Source organism: Fundulus heteroclitus, chromosome 20, assembly GCF_011125445.2.
Source record: "Fundulus heteroclitus isolate FHET01 chromosome 20, MU-UCD_Fhet_4.1, whole genome shotgun sequence".
In the NCBI taxonomy this organism is placed as follows: domain Eukaryota; kingdom Metazoa; phylum Chordata; class Actinopteri; order Cyprinodontiformes; family Fundulidae; genus Fundulus; species Fundulus heteroclitus.
Genome location: NC_046380.1, coordinates 30,710,103 through 30,725,582, shown reverse-complemented (window position 1 = coordinate 30,725,582; position 15,480 = coordinate 30,710,103). Strand labels below are relative to the sequence as shown.

At 40.3% G+C, this 15,480-nt stretch overlaps 1 protein-coding gene across 1 annotated transcript; it reads left to right on the top strand.

Moving 5' to 3' along the window:
* The first annotated feature begins 4,924 nt into the window (after positions 1–4,924).
* On the top strand, positions 4,925–15,152 carry LOC105931872 (rac GTPase-activating protein 1). The gene is made up of 17 exons (XM_012870755.3): positions 4,925–5,067; positions 5,346–5,442; positions 7,243–7,445; positions 7,598–7,752; positions 8,592–8,661; positions 8,761–8,814; positions 8,963–9,040; positions 9,160–9,277; positions 9,415–9,527; positions 9,614–9,778; positions 10,686–10,781; positions 12,177–12,375; positions 12,458–12,563; positions 12,656–12,788; positions 12,934–13,060; positions 13,966–14,074; positions 14,837–15,152. Exons 2-17 carry the CDS (start codon positions 5,361–5,363, stop codon positions 14,910–14,912), a joined length of 1,884 nt encoding a protein of 627 aa, XP_012726209.2. The 5' UTR covers positions 4,925–5,067; positions 5,346–5,360; the 3' UTR covers positions 14,913–15,152.
* Positions 15,153–15,480: the final 328 nt, after the last annotated feature.

Genomic DNA, 15,480 nt, shown 5'->3' with positions numbered 1-15,480 from the left:
AATGATGTTTGATTCATCAAAAACTACTCCAAAGTGAAACGCAATTAGCAAAAAATTAAGAATGCCCTCCAACCAAGAAGTGATCCATTTACCCCTGAAGTGAAATGTACCTCTGTGAATGACTTCTAATCCATCTTGACCACGCTCTATTGTCAAAAACGGTGACATTTATGCACATTTTCAAGTAGGTACATCTGCAACGAGCGTGTCACTATGGCTGTTTACACTGACTAGATTCAGACAGTTTACCTCCATTACAATGATCTGTTTAACTAGTTATTTGGGAATATTTATAGTATTCACTTATAGTATTATAGGCGGAGTATGTTGCAACCTACATACTCTGAAACGGCATATTATGTGAAAGGACTGCCTGTCAGTGAAAGATCTCCCTGGAAAGACACCACTACCAGCAAATGCCAGCTTTCCATTTCCGCTAAAAAATCCAATAGTGTTAGCACTCCACACACCTAAATCTCTGTTGCCAACTCCTTAGCAAGAAAGTCGCTATTGGCTGTCCTAGAAGTGACTAGAAGTTGCCAAATGACAGCATCACCTAATTTGCATATTTGTTCATGTACTTGTGAACCAAGCTGTAAGAAAGAAAAGCTTTTGACAAGACAAAAAAGTGATCAATAGCACTCTAAATATGTTTTGAACTACACGTGACCATTATGAAATTGTTTATTAACTTTTATACATTGCCTGAATTCATACTACATCAAATTTTACCAAAAAGACAGTTATCAGAGGCACACAGCTAAATGCGGTGAATAAGTGATGCAAGCTGTGACTGAATCAAATTCAGGGAATTATTTTAGTGTATCAGTTTTACAGGAAAAAAGAGACTAGATTAAAAAGTATATTTACATTATATTTATGTCCTGCTTTGTAATCGAGGGCAGAATCACTGGCAGCTTTGTGGATGTGTTATACATCTGCAATGTGAAAACGGAGTGGAGCAGGCCTTCTCTCTGCCCTCTTTGCTCTGACTGCAGGCAGGGCTTTCAGGGCGAGGCAGCTGCAGCTGTCTGTGCTTGGGAGACGGCGCTTGGAGAAGCGGGGAGGGACTGCCCCCCCGCTTCTCAGTTACTGCCTCAAGACAGTAACTGAGTATGGATTGACTTCTACACAAAGTCACCAAAGTTGCCAATAACACAGAAAAAGGTTGCTAGATTGGACGCTAGTCGTTTTTTTTTAAGAAAAAAAAGTCACTAAATATAGCGACCAAGTCGCTAAGTTGGAAGCACTGACCTAATTTACAAGTATGACTATGGTTTTCAAAATCATGTGCACTGCCAAAAGTAAGAGAAAAGAGGGAAAGCTGAAAATACTGAGGGAAAACGGCCAGTTCCACGAGACAATCAATGTTTGAGTTTCTGAAAAGCCTAAACATTTAAACCTCCATCTTACAATCTACAGATGCATCCTTCTCAGCAGTTTTGGAAACCAGGCTAATTGGAAAATATTTCTCTGCAGTTTAGTAGTGCATGTGTTAGACATTAAATGAGATTTTTAAAAAAAAAAAATCAAGTTAAAGTACACTATTTTTCAGTGGCCATGACAGTTTTATGTCCAAGGCTGCCATATTGGATTCAGAGGTCAGGGTTAATTGGAAACGTTCCACCTTCCCAGCTATATTCAACTTCGAGGGGGGCTTTCTTTTAATTATCTACAAGTACAAACCAAAAAATGTCCACTTCTAAGAAAAAAACACAATGAACGAATAAATTGCATTCTTAACCCAATCATGCAGGCGCCAGTGGATAAGCATGTATTTTTTTTCTTTCATCTGTTTTTCTTTTTTTTTTTGGTTGCCTTTCTAACACTTAATGTGGAGAGGTTTAGGTCCTGTTTTTGCTATGCTGTTTTACAATCTCTCAGTATGGTGCTACTTAAAAAGCTTAATTATTTACTTAGGTGGTCCTTTGTTATAGAAATTCAATAACCACAGCTTTAAAGAAAATGCTGCCTTTAAAATGTTTGTATTGTTCAGTTTTTGATCAGTCTGCCGATATTGATAACTGAACTGTAATGCTGAATCTTAATGTGCTTGCTGAAATTCTGGACTATCAAAGTGCTCAAATTTCACCACAACACCATATTCTAAGTTAAAAAACACAATATTTTTAGTAATTTAAGGTATATTGGATTGCACACAATTTTTGTAGATTTACATTATCCACTTCCATGGTAATTATTATTTTTTGTTTCATAATGTGGTCTGAACCCTTTACACGAAAGTGCAACATTACAAGGACTCACATTGCTGTGTTTGTCTCATTAAAGAAATATTAGCACACAGAACCAGTATGTAAGCGAAGAAATTTCTTATATCCTAAAGTTTTTTACTTTGTCTTATGTACACACACAAGTATGTTAGGAGGGTGTGCTCTGCTCCAATGTACACTCCTTAGTAGCTCTGCTGTACATTTGCAGAGTGTTACCCATGAGGCTGTTTAGAGATCCATTACCCCTTCAAAGGTTCCGCTGTGCAGGGCCGACCCCGGAGTCAGCACAATCTGCAGGTGCTCCCACTTCAACTTCCATGCATTAGTAGATCCTTTTCTTCTCCAGGGAAAGTTACAGTGGTTTGATTTGAAACTGAGAGATTTTTGATGTACACGTGCTCTTTTTATACATGCAAGTGGAACTCCAATAAAGAAAGACTGTATCTTTGCAGTAAACATTACTGGGTTGCAATGCTTCATTATTTCGTGTAGGTATGTAGATTTGTTATAGCTGTTTGGATAGAATCAGCAAAGAGGTTGCATCTATTTTTCACATCTTTCTTAATGAGTTATTTTTTTAAATGTTCCTCAAACGTATTTAATCTTTACATTTCTTAAAGGTCACTTGTTACAGTAGATTACAAATGTATTCATGTTGTTTTCCACTTTAAAACCACAAACCTTTGTGTATTTTATTGGGATTTGATGAGATAGACATTTTTATAGATAGATCAATTTTTTCCAAACCACCATTCAGCTCCATTCAGCATCCCATGAACTCTGAGCGGCTTCCCTGTTTGTGCTGAAGAAAAGTGTCCCTAAAGCATTAAGCTGCCACCACAATGATTCATCCTGGGGATGCTGTGTTCAGTTTGATGTGCAGTGTTAGATTTCCACCACATGGAATGCCTTGCATGTGGGTCAAATAGCTTTATTTTGGTCTCATTTTACCAAAGCACCTTCGTTCACATGTTTACTGTGTCCCCTGTGAGGCTTTTAGGGAGCCTGGCATACTTGGACTTCTTTTGGCTTTCTTTTAACAATCGCTCTTACATCCATATTTGTGGAGCACACAACTAACATTTGTCTTGTTGAAAGACAAGACCACATGAGCTATAGATTCTGCAGCTCCTCCAAAAAAAAGTTCCTCACTCACTTGTCTTCTGTGTTTCTAGGTCTTCGTGATGTTTTTCATTCACTAATGCTTTCTAACCTCTGATAGTTTTAGCAGCTATATTTAAACTCAAATTGTATTACACGTGTATTGACTCTGTTTACATATTAGGTTACGTCTGAAGGCAATTGGTCATACCAGATTTTCGTTGGGGCTATCAGAATAAAAGGTATTGAATACAAACCATTCTTGTCAGATTTTTAGTTGCGGAAAAACATGTCCTTTGCCTTCCACTTCAGAAGTAGAATCTAGTTTATGTTGGTCTGTCGCATACAATCCCATTAAAATGCATTGAAATTTGTGGCAATATGTGACAAAGGTTCAAGGAGTGTGAATACTTTTGTGGGGCCCTGGATATTGACAGTTATTGCAAATGTTCCTCTCAGTATTGAAGGACTAGGCAGTGACCAATAAAAAACAGAGTGTTGGGAGTTAAATGATGCTTGACTGCAGGAAATGTACCTGTAGACATGAATTATTGATAAAAACAGAAAGGCTGTATTGACTGACAGATCCTATTATCTCAAATCAACAATAATGGACTCGCAGTGCTCAGTAGACATGCATGCAGTACTTGAGGGGGCAGTATGATGCCAGGATGACTTGTGCATTACAAAGAAAAATCAAGCAGGTATATAGAAAACAGCTGCAGTCTGTTGACATACTGTTAAGATTATTTACTGGATCTATCTATCTATCTATCTATCTATCTATCTATCTATCTATCTATCTATCTATCTATCTATCTATCTATCTATCTATCTATCTATCTATCTATCTATCTATCTATCTATCTATCTATCTATCTATCTATCTATCTATCTATCTATATTTATGTATGTGTGTGTGTGTGTGTACATAGACAAGTGATCCACTCTGTGTGTGAGAGTGTTATGGTCATTAAATGTTGCACGGCAGAGCAGTTGCTTCACCCAGATATGCCAGCAGCAGCTGATTAATGAACCTGTCGTGTGCATCCCAAAAGCACGGGACGAAGACAACAGCACACAATTGATGACTGCATATTGCAAAGGGTTTTATGCATAATCTCTTCCTACAATTCAGTTTACATTGAAAGACACAAGGTTCACTTGTGTTTGAAATTTGTATTTAGGGTTATTTGTATTATACGTGTGTTTCAGATTTAGGGAAACCGATTCAGGAAGGGTTGTGAAAGAGGTCACATAAATAAAGTCATTTCTAAGGCTTTGGGATAACAGTAAACCACACACACCCACTAGCTATCCACAAATGGAGAAAACATGGGACGGTTTTAAACCTTCCCAGCTGTGGAACACACACCAAATTTTTCTCCAGATTAATGTCTTACCTACTACAGGTACCATACTTTTAATTAACAGCCTTTTAAACGAACCTCACCCAGATAAAACACCCAAACTATCCTTTTGACAGACATGAATGTCAGATATTTCCGTGCACTTCTCTCGTCACTCGCCCTCCTCTGTGCAGTGACAAGTCTGGCGGCGTGGGGGCAGCAGAGCTCCCGCGTGTCCACTTTTATCTGACGAAGAAGAAAACCGGCGCTGATTTTGAACTAAAGGAATGTGCAGAGTAGTCAGGCGTGGCTGCGTTCATGCTGTGGCAACACACAACCAGACCTCCGCTGTTATTTCACATTTCCTCAAGCTGTATGCTGGTCAGGTAACTGTTTTGTGATTCGTGTCTTACGTGGTTAATTAGGGGCTAACGCACACTAGCAACATGGTAAAATAGTTTTCGAGCCACACTTTTGTATGTGCCTCGACTGCGTCTTCACTGTAGCTTTACGGAATATATTGCATGTTAACTTTAAATCGAGGTAGTGTTTGAAATGGCGCCATTCAAACACAAGTCCGGGTTTGATTTGTAGCTTTAAAACGATGTTAGTCACGCACAAAACAGAGCTATTAGCCGACTAACTCGTTTCTTTGTGCTCATAGCTGAAGTGAGACAGCATGGAGTCTGTTGTGAACCTGTATAACCAGTTCCAGGGTCTCAGAGCTCAGCTGGACGCTCTGAATGAGAGCACCGAACCACGTAAGTCACCACCAGACCTCACTGCGGTATGCGGTCTGTTCCTCACTTATTGCCATGCTTAGTGCTGCAGCAGTACATGTTGCTGCACAGTCTATTGATTTAAGTCTGTTCCAGGTCTAGATAAATACAAATAATATTTGAAAGTATATACAGAAAATACTTACGTTTCTGTTTTCTTGTCACGGTATCAAAAAGTTGTATTTATTCACTTTCCCCATCTGTCCATAAATCTGTTTGTCCATTTTCCAGCTCTTAATTTGTCTTTTCTCACAGCCTGTGATTTTTTTTTTTTTTTTTCAGGGTCCATAGTTACATCCTGGCCTCTATATAGGAACATCTTACAATCACTCATACTAACTTTTTTTATTTATATTTTTTGTAATACTATTATTAGTATTAGATTTTGACGTTATATATAGCAATATCTGTCTAATATTCTAATTTAATAGTATCTTGTATTCTCAATTCACACAAATTAGTTCTGCACACAAAACTGATAACTAAAGAAAGCCGAGCTGTGAAACGACCATCTCTCACAGTTGCGCTTGAATATTTCACTGGATTCTTTAAAAAAAATAAGCAGCTAACGGCCAATTTGCTGAAGGCTGTAAACTTGCATCAATGTGTTCATAGTGTTATGACACTTGAAGATTTATCTTTCAAAAATGTTTTTATTTATTTTCTTTTACAGCCCTTTAAGTCTGTGAGAATTGCGTTTTAAATCAAGTATTCATCGTGATTGCAGTAATAGTGATATGGAAATCAGCCCACTTTTTGTCAAATCTTTGCAAAGTAGGGCTGAACGATTTTGGAAAATAATCAAATTGCGATATATTTTTTTTCTTAATATTGCAATTTAATGTGGGTTTTTTTTCCAGTTTGATTTTTCATGACTTTTTAAACATATACAAACAACAAATCAATTTGTTTCCTCGCTGTGCAGATAAGGTGCTAAAAGACCCATAGCATCTAAACTCGGAGCAGAAATGATCGCGTTCTGCCTTCGATATATTTCAACCAAAATTGCAATTTTGACTTTTCTCTGCATTAACCACAAGCAACAAAAATGACCTCTAAATAAAGATGCTTGTAAAAAAGGACTATTTAAAACAAGAACTTTTAATGTTTCTATTAATCAGAATATTATTCAAGAGAACAGCTTTTAATTGATTCGGACATCAATCCTTGTTGAACATAACGTGCAAAGTGCAACCAACAAGCAAGTCTATGTAATAAACTGATTGACCCGTACTTAATGCTTTGTATGATTATATAAACTCTAAACCAGGTAATAAAATTAGATTATCTCAGTGCTGCAACTGTCTTCCCTTCCATGTGGAGGCAAACCCACTTTAAACATTTTACTGACACCTAATGTATGTGTCTAATTTCCTAATTATTACATAGCCAAAAATTGCAGACCTCTGCGATTTGGAATATGCGTTTTTATAAATCACGATTATATTGAAAATACGATTAATTGTTCAGCCCTATTGCAAAGTTCCAACATTCTCCCTTAGGTTTGGCATCTTAGTTACTAAAATCAGTATCTAGGGCAGAGATAAGTCCATGCAACTTGCCACATACAATATTGGGTTGCACAGCATAAATTAAGGAGATCTAAACTATAAAAACCTACTAAAACTGACGTCCAATCAGACCTTTAACATTTTGATGCTGTGCATCGCACTATTGGGCTAAATAAAGTGATTGAATTCATTGTGCAGCTAATTACAGTGCGTGGCTCACTGTGTTAGGTGAATGTTGAAGTAACTGATCCGCCCTTCTCCTCTACTGTAGAGTTCCTCCAGATAGCAAGGAACTTCGAGGACTGTCGCAAGAAGTGGCTGTTGGCAGGCGAAGAGCTGGTTTCCTGCAAAGAGATGTTGACCAAAGTAGAAACGGAGAGGTGCGCCCTGGAAGTCAAACTGAAACACGCACGAAACCAGGTGGACGTGGAGATCCGTCGACGGCAGAAGGCAGAAGCGGTCTATGAGAAACTAGTTGGTGTCAAACTTCCTTTTTTATGAGTTTTCTGTCTGCAGAGTTGTTCATAGGGCTGTTGTAAAATGTGATGAAGAAGCTAGATCTGCCCGTTGTCATCACAAATTAATTCTGCATTGTCACCCTGTCTGTCCCTTTGTGGGTATAAAAGGAGCGCCAGCTGCAGCTGATCCGGGATCTGCTGATTTCAGAGAATAACGGCAGCAGTGTGCATTTAAGTGAGGAGCAGCGGTCTGCCCTGGCCTTTCTCAGCGCCCATTCGCAGTCAGCACAAGGCGCAAAAACCAACCTCAACTCCAGCCGAAGGTCAGCCTCACACTCGCCGGTCTTAAGATTTGCTGCATGTCTGCTCTGTTTTCCTTCTGCATGATACGACGGGTGAACAGGTTGAGATTAAATGGCCAAATGTAGACGCTAACATCAGACAATAAAAAAAGGGAATTTGGATGACGTTAAATGTATTTTTAATATACTAAATGGCAGATTTTTAAAATATTAAGTTGCAGCTACAAGCCTTTTGGTGCATGTCTCTACCAGGTTTGCTGATGCTGATGTGTTCGACCATTTTGTCTTTGTGAAGCAAAGACTGGATGCTGCGTTCAGTCTGAATGCACCATAACGTATGCCACCAGCAGGTTTCAGGGTGGAGTGAGATGTTCAGTGTTATTTTTCCTCCTATTATGTCGATCATGACCAAAAGTTAATGTTTTGGTTTCATCTGACTAGATTACCTATTTCTATGTGGTGTTGGCCTGGTTGTGACTTACCCCAAAAGACCCGCAGCAAGTGGTGGTTCTACAAAGTATCAGCACATGGGAACCAGTGCAGATGTTCACCCCACTCGTCACATCTTTTAATTGTTAAAGACATTCAAGCTGTGTGTTCTTTTCCTCCCTGTTTGCAACTGTGCACTACTTTGGGTTCCTGTATCTCAGAAAATCACAATAAAATGCATTAGGTTATATTTGTAATGTATAATAAAATGTGGAAACGTTAATGATGTGTACTTACTTTTTCCAGGAGCTGTGTACTCATGAAAAAGCATAGTAACAGCACAGATAAACTTATTAATCAGTGAATTCTGCACCTTGATCCGCTGTAATGTGAGAAAGTTATTGTTCACTGCTGCTGAATGTGTTTTACAGATTAACTAGAATTGATGAATCAACGTCTCTGCTGTCAGATATCAGCTACGACCAAACGGATGACTCTCTGGTAAGCTTTCTGCATCAAACAGTTATAGCTGCTGTATGTAAGGACCTCATTAATGAAGTGGTGCGACATGTCCATATCTCCTCCCCGTCTCTCCTTTAGGACTGGGATTCTTCTGCCATGAAGATTGTGAGACTTCGCAAACGGCAGAAACGCGTGAGTCACGCTTTAAACAGAAGCTCCTTTTTTCACAGGGATGATCTAATGGTTTAGGCATTTTGTCTGAAGACTGGTTGCGATCCAGTCCACTGGCTCTAATTTGTTTTCTTTTTACTGGTTTTTGGAATTATATCTGAAACATCAGCGCTCCTCCAGAAAACTCGCCGATGGCCCTCCACAAGCAGGGAAGAGGTCCCGCTCCACAGGACGTACATCAGACAGGGTAATGCTGCCCTCTGCAGCTAATTGAGCTCCACAACATGAAAAAAGATCCTGTTTTTGTGTTCTAAAAGTTAGGATTGCTGAGGATTAAGTCCACATAAAGTGTTCCTTTTTGATTAGATTCAGAATGAGTCTATTGTGGCCAAAATAACCACCACCGTGCCCGCGGGCGGTGGCGTTGTTGAGGCCGTCTCCACCATTGAAACTGTGCCTTACTGGACCCGCAGCAGGAGGAGCGGTGAGAACTTTTCTTTTTATTTCACTTTTTTTTTTTTTTCGGACTTTAAGATGTGATTTCTAATGAATGGAAGCAAAATGTTTGGTTAAACTCATTCTTACTGATCTTTTGTTATTTGACCAACAAACGATGTGCAGTGTTGGCTGAGACGAGCACCACCAACCACTCCAAGACCGTTGGTGAAGCCCCCGGCATGCCGGTCTCAGCTCGGACCAAAGGGGGGAAGAAGCACCACTTCATCCCCAAAACGGTTGGACTGAGTACTTGCTTGTTCAAACATGTTCATTCTAAAACCAACGCATTCTGCTTGATTAAACCGCATTCTTCATCAACAAGGTGATCAAGTCCGAGTTCTGTGTGCCTTGTGGAAGAAGAACCAAGTTCGGCAAGCTTTGTCTTCGCTGCCAGGACTGCAGGATGGTGACCCATCCAGAGTGTCGGGAAAACTGTCCGCTGCCCTGTAATCCCTCAGCTCTTGAAACGCCCATCAAGGGAGCAGAGGTGTGTTCTGATTGCTTCATTCATGTTTCCTTTCCATGGCAGGTGGAGTCAACCAAACCATTGTAGGCAAAAGGCCTCTATTACTCGCATTTTGTTTCTATTATGTAATTTTCTCTATATTGGCCTTAATCCGTTATCACTAAGGCGTCTGCAAAATGCAGCACCTCTGATTTTGGCAGGGGATAAAAATCCAGAGCTTATTGCATCTTTCCCAGCCGTCCGACTGCCTTCCAGTCCACTTTAGGGTTTTAGGATTCCTTGTTTCAGAAAAGCGTTGTGGTTGATTATAAAATTCCCTTCTTTCGTACATTTAGGCGGAGAACACACTACATGACTTTCACAGTCTTCACAGCTTTTAAAAAGACTAGGTTCACATTAACCGAGCGGTTTGCTTTCACTATGGAGGTAGATTACAGGAATTATCAGACCGACTGAGCACCAGGCTCAGGTGGAGACTCTGACCAGCGCGGCGTTTTAAAGGAACAAAGGTGGCAGTAATAGAGGATATTCTCAGAATTCAGACAGGCTTTATTTCTGTGGCATTCCCTTATAAATTGAAAGGGGTCCAATCTAAAATATTGTGACTTCATCCAACATGAATATGATGTAGATAGTGAAGGGTCTTTATTATTATTATTATTATTATTATTATTATTATTATTATTATTATTATTATTGCTCAGTATTTGTCCCAAATGTCTATTTTAAATTTGGTTTTTCTTAACATTTTTCTGATATTTTATATGGTCTTTTATATCCCTGTTAGTTAATACCTCCCGCTTTGTAAAGCAAAGTTTGATATTACAGTTTTTAAATAGGTTATATGAATACAAGGTGATTTGATGAATGAACTCTGACAGGCATTTTCTGATTATGTGTTTGATAAAAAGATGTCATTTTTGTGCAGGCTACTCTGGCTGACTTTGCTCCGCCCACCTCCCCCATGATCCCGGCCCTGGTGATCTACTGCATTAAAGAGATTGAACGCAGAGGCCTTCATGAGGTCAGACCGGGGTTGGGAAATGTGTTTCTTGTTGCCTTCCAGTGCATCTGGAACGTATCCCAGGCATTTTGATTTTTTTTCACCTTTCGTTAATGTAACAATGGAATATTTTTCACTTTCCCTTAAGATCCTACACGCAAAATGACAATAATAAGGTTAATTTTGAATGTTTAAAAATGTGATTAAAGACAAACTATTAATAATTTGCTCGGTATGAAGCACATTTGCAGCAATGACTACCTCGGGTTTTCTTAGGTATGTCTTTAAAAGTCTTTGTTGTTGCTATTTTCTACCATTCTTCTCTGCACATCCTCTCAGCCTTTGTCAGATAGCCAGCTGTTTTGAAGCCGTTCTGCAGATGTTCATTTGGATTAAAGTGTATGAAGATAATTTGTCACTTTAATCTGAGTTCCTGAGCAGATTTCCTTGAAGAACTTCTCTGTTCGGTTTCTATTGTTCTACGCTCTAGATTAGCCCCCCAGCTCCTAACCAATAAACATCCCCACGACATGATTCTGCCACCACCGTGCTTCAAAGCAGGGGTCGTGTTATCACGGTGATTAGCAGTTCACTGTTCTCCAGACATATTAAGTTGTTTTTCAGGTTCATAAGATCAGAGTTTAGTCTCTCCTGGTCTGACATCAGACATGTATGTAAAAAAGGAAATCTAGTGCTTGGGTTTCTAGACTTTATTATTTATCACATGATCACACATCTACCGGATATAAAAGGAGTTTTGGAAACAATGAGGGGTGTTCAGACTGATATTTGTTTAAAATATGTAATTTTGCTTTGATTCACATCATCACAGCTGTGGTCTGTGTCCAGATTCTGGACCAGCTCAGATTTTCCGTTACGGACAGAAGCCACAGAGGAAGTACAACCATTCAAATGTTAAAACGGGTGTTTCCTTCTTATTATTGATGTTTTTTGGCCTCTAGTAGAGACAACTCCTTCAGTTGCTCTATTTCTGCTCTGATGTCTACATGTTTGACTTGTGTGTCTTTGAAATCATGTCCAATGAGCTGAATTTTCCCTGGTGGTTACTAAGTCATTGTAGTAATGTCTGAACGGGATCAGTGGATGCAGAATACACCTGAACTTGGTGATTGTCATAGCAGTGGCTGTGAACACTTATGGACACATTTCACACAGTTTTTCCCCCCACTTTGTCATTCTGGGGTATTAAATGTAGAATTTTGAGGGGAAATCTGGTTTTTATCCATTCGGCAATAAGGTTGCATAGCCTTAGTTTCCAGATCTGCTGTAATCTTCTCCCTGTACTGATAATACTTCCAATGATTCCTCTCCTGTTAGTCTGACTCAGTCATATTATGGTATCACAAGTTGAAACCAGCTCCTGCTGACATGCTCTCCGTTCCTCCGTTTCTGCAGGTCGGCCTTTACAGAGTGTCTGGCCATGAGCGCCTGGTGAAGGAGCTAAAGGAGAAGCTCGTCCGGGGCAAGACTCTGCCTCCTCTCAACAAAGTCGAGGACATCAATGTCATCACAGGCGTCCTCAAAGATTTCCTCCGAAATCTGCCCGAGCCGCTCCTCACCTTCCGCCTCCACAAAGTCTTCATGGAAGCAGCCGGCGAGTTTTCGAGCTTACAGGAGGAACTGGCGGGCGGTTGTGTCTGTTTCACGGTTGGTGATAATCACGTGTTTCTCCGCAGACATACAAGACGACGGCAACAGTCTGGCCGTGCTGTACCAGGCCGTCAGCGAGCTGCCTCAGCCCAACCGGGACACGCTGGCCTGTCTGATGATTCACCTGCACAAGTCATTTTCATCACCTGTATTCCTGCAGCGCTCAAAGCTTCGTGTTGTCCGTCGTCCAGAGATTTACCAGAACCTGTTTGTTCACTCTCTAGGGTGTCTCAAAGCGTGGACACTAAGATGGACGCAAGCAACCTGGCCAGAGTCTTTGGTCCCACCCTGGTGGGTCATGCTGTTGCTGAGCCAGACCACATGACCATCCTGCACGATACCAGCAGACAGCCGAGGGTAAAGCTTGAAGCGAGAAAAACTGCACTCAGAACGTTCTTCCTGAGCTCAGAGGCGTTCGCCGTTTACGCCGGTTTGATTAATGCCTGGTGACCCTCGGGAGGTTTTCGTGACGGAGAAAGCAGCTCATTTTCTATTTCCGTAGATTGTAGAGCGCCTGCTGAGCATTCCCGGGAGCTACTGGAGTCGCTTTGCACATCCTGATAACGTAGGCATGGAGGCCGCTCAGCTCGCCGACAGTCCGAGCCAAAAAGGTGGACCGACGCACAACGGTATGACACATGGGAGCGTCGAAAACGAGTCAGAGTTTTGTGAGACTTCAGCTCTCTGGTTTTTGACACTGTTGTGATATTCTGGATATAATGTGCCCCGTTGTATTCTGACTCATGGACTTTCAGGTGCATTTCCACCGAGTGCTTCAGGGCTCCTGTCTGCTCCTCTGTCAAACTGTCGGGAGCATATTATGAAACCGTTTTTAGAGCGGCTTTTGTCAGACTCGCAGCGTTTCAAGGGGATTTTGTTCACAATTTGGTGCGAAATTGCTCAAACTAAACCCAATAGTTTTTTGCTTGAATCAAGCACTGAGTCTGATGGTTAGCTCTCAAAGTTTCTGAAGTTAAGGAGCATTTAGCTCATCATTTTGTTTTATGTACATACATTTTAGGTTATATAGTGTCAAGAGTCTTTGGCTTTTGTGAGTTTTGGCAGTTTGTTCAAAGATGAAAATGTCCAAATCTTATTTCTTTATAAAGCACATTAAAAAAAACAGGACATTTGGACCAAGGGCTGTGCAAAAATAGGAGATAAAACCAAGATGGAAACATATTAAATACAGTAGAACAGAGGAAATGAAAAGAGCAAGTCAGCTCACACTGGGCCTAATGCTGTTGGAAAAAAGACCTAAAATAGGAAGTCAATGATTAAAAGGCAATGTTTCAAGATATTAGGAGCCAAAAAACGGGAAAAAGAGTTTTTGCCAGTCTTTTAGGACAACTTAAAGCAGCTATAAGTACATGAAGTACACTTTTTATGTTCTTGTTTTCACTTCCTCCCAGCACAATCAACATGCAAACCAAACCCCAAAACCACAGTTGAGCTTCCATGCAAATAGGCAGAGACTTGGTGTTTACACGTTAATGACTCTGGTTCTTCCGCTTTGCCGTTTTTTAATGTCCAGTCAGCATTCTGGGGCCAGTGACCACTCCAGAACACCAGATGATGTCCAAGACGCCGTCCTCCAGCTCACTGTCTCAGCGGGTTATGCAGACCCTCTCCAGTAGCACCATGTAAGCACTTTACACACGCTAAACACATTTATAGCTTCACTGCTCTGCAGAAGCATTCATACTCCTTCAACTTTGTCACATTTCAACCACAGATGTCGTGATTTTAAAGGGGACAGTAAAAGGAAACAGTAAAATCTGGGAACTTTGTATTCAGCAGCACTGAGTTAATGCTTTGTTGGCGCTTTTGTTTCAGTCCTGTTACTGCTGCAACCCTTTTGTGGAGTGTCTTGACCAGATTTAGTCTTCTAGAAACTAAAAATCCCATTCTTCTTTGCAAAATAGCTCAAGCTCAGTCGGATTGGATGGAGAGTGTCTGCAAACACATTGCCTCTCAAAAAGATTTAGGTCTAGACTTTGGACTGGGCCATTCTAACACGCAAACAGTCGAAACCTTTCCATTGTAAAGTCAGGTTTTTGCTTTTTTTAACTGGTTTTGCTGAGCAGAATGTGTTTCCATCACTCGTGGTGTTTTGCATCCAGACCAAAAAACTCAATTGGTTGTGCTGGATTTTATTTAAGCATATTAGAGTTTAGGGAGCTGAATACACACAAAGGCCTCACTTTCCAGATTCGTTTTGTTCTCCATAACGATGTACCACTCTGTTGGTCCGTCACACAAAACACTTTGTGGTTTGTGGTTGTAAGTTGACCAAATGTGAAAAGGTTCAAGGGGTATAGTGGTTCAGTACATAACATTTACTTTTAATATTAAACTGCAAAGGGTGCCTGTGTCATTTCAAGTCCTTGGTTTCTACCTCTTAGATTCGGGAGTAGGAGCAAAGCCACATCTGCCTCCATCCGCCAAGGAAGCTTCTTTGCTTCCCCACAGCTGAAGTAAAGACAGAGAGGCCAACGTTTTTCTTGTGTTTGGATGTTACTGACTACTATAATGGCCTGTACTTTTGTCTAATCATGGGGAAATCACTGTGCAATCATAAAATGTGACAATTCTTTGTTATTTCTTTTTGTTTTTATAACTTTGCACATGTTTTTTTGTTTCTTCTAAGATTTTGTGGACCACATGTCAAACCAACAGACTAATACACAGCAAAAAAAAAAAAATTAATGGAGAAAAATATTGCTGTTGGCCAGTGTGTCTTTTTCCCCCACAATTTTTTAAGAGCAAGTACAATCTTATGCCTTCATGGTGTGTTTTCTTGTGTAAACCATCATGCTTTCCCCCCCTCCCAGTTGCTTTACTAATACTATAATACATTGATAATGGAATGGCATTTTGTCCTTGGTATTATACTCCACTAGAGGGTGCTGTTGCACCAGTTTAGACATGCAAGTCTTCAGCAGTGAAGGTTTACTGTATTTATTCTGCACATAACCACTCTAACTTGCATAGATATTTTTCTGCAAACCAAAGACTCTCACTAATATGAGCTTACAGTGAAAGCTCC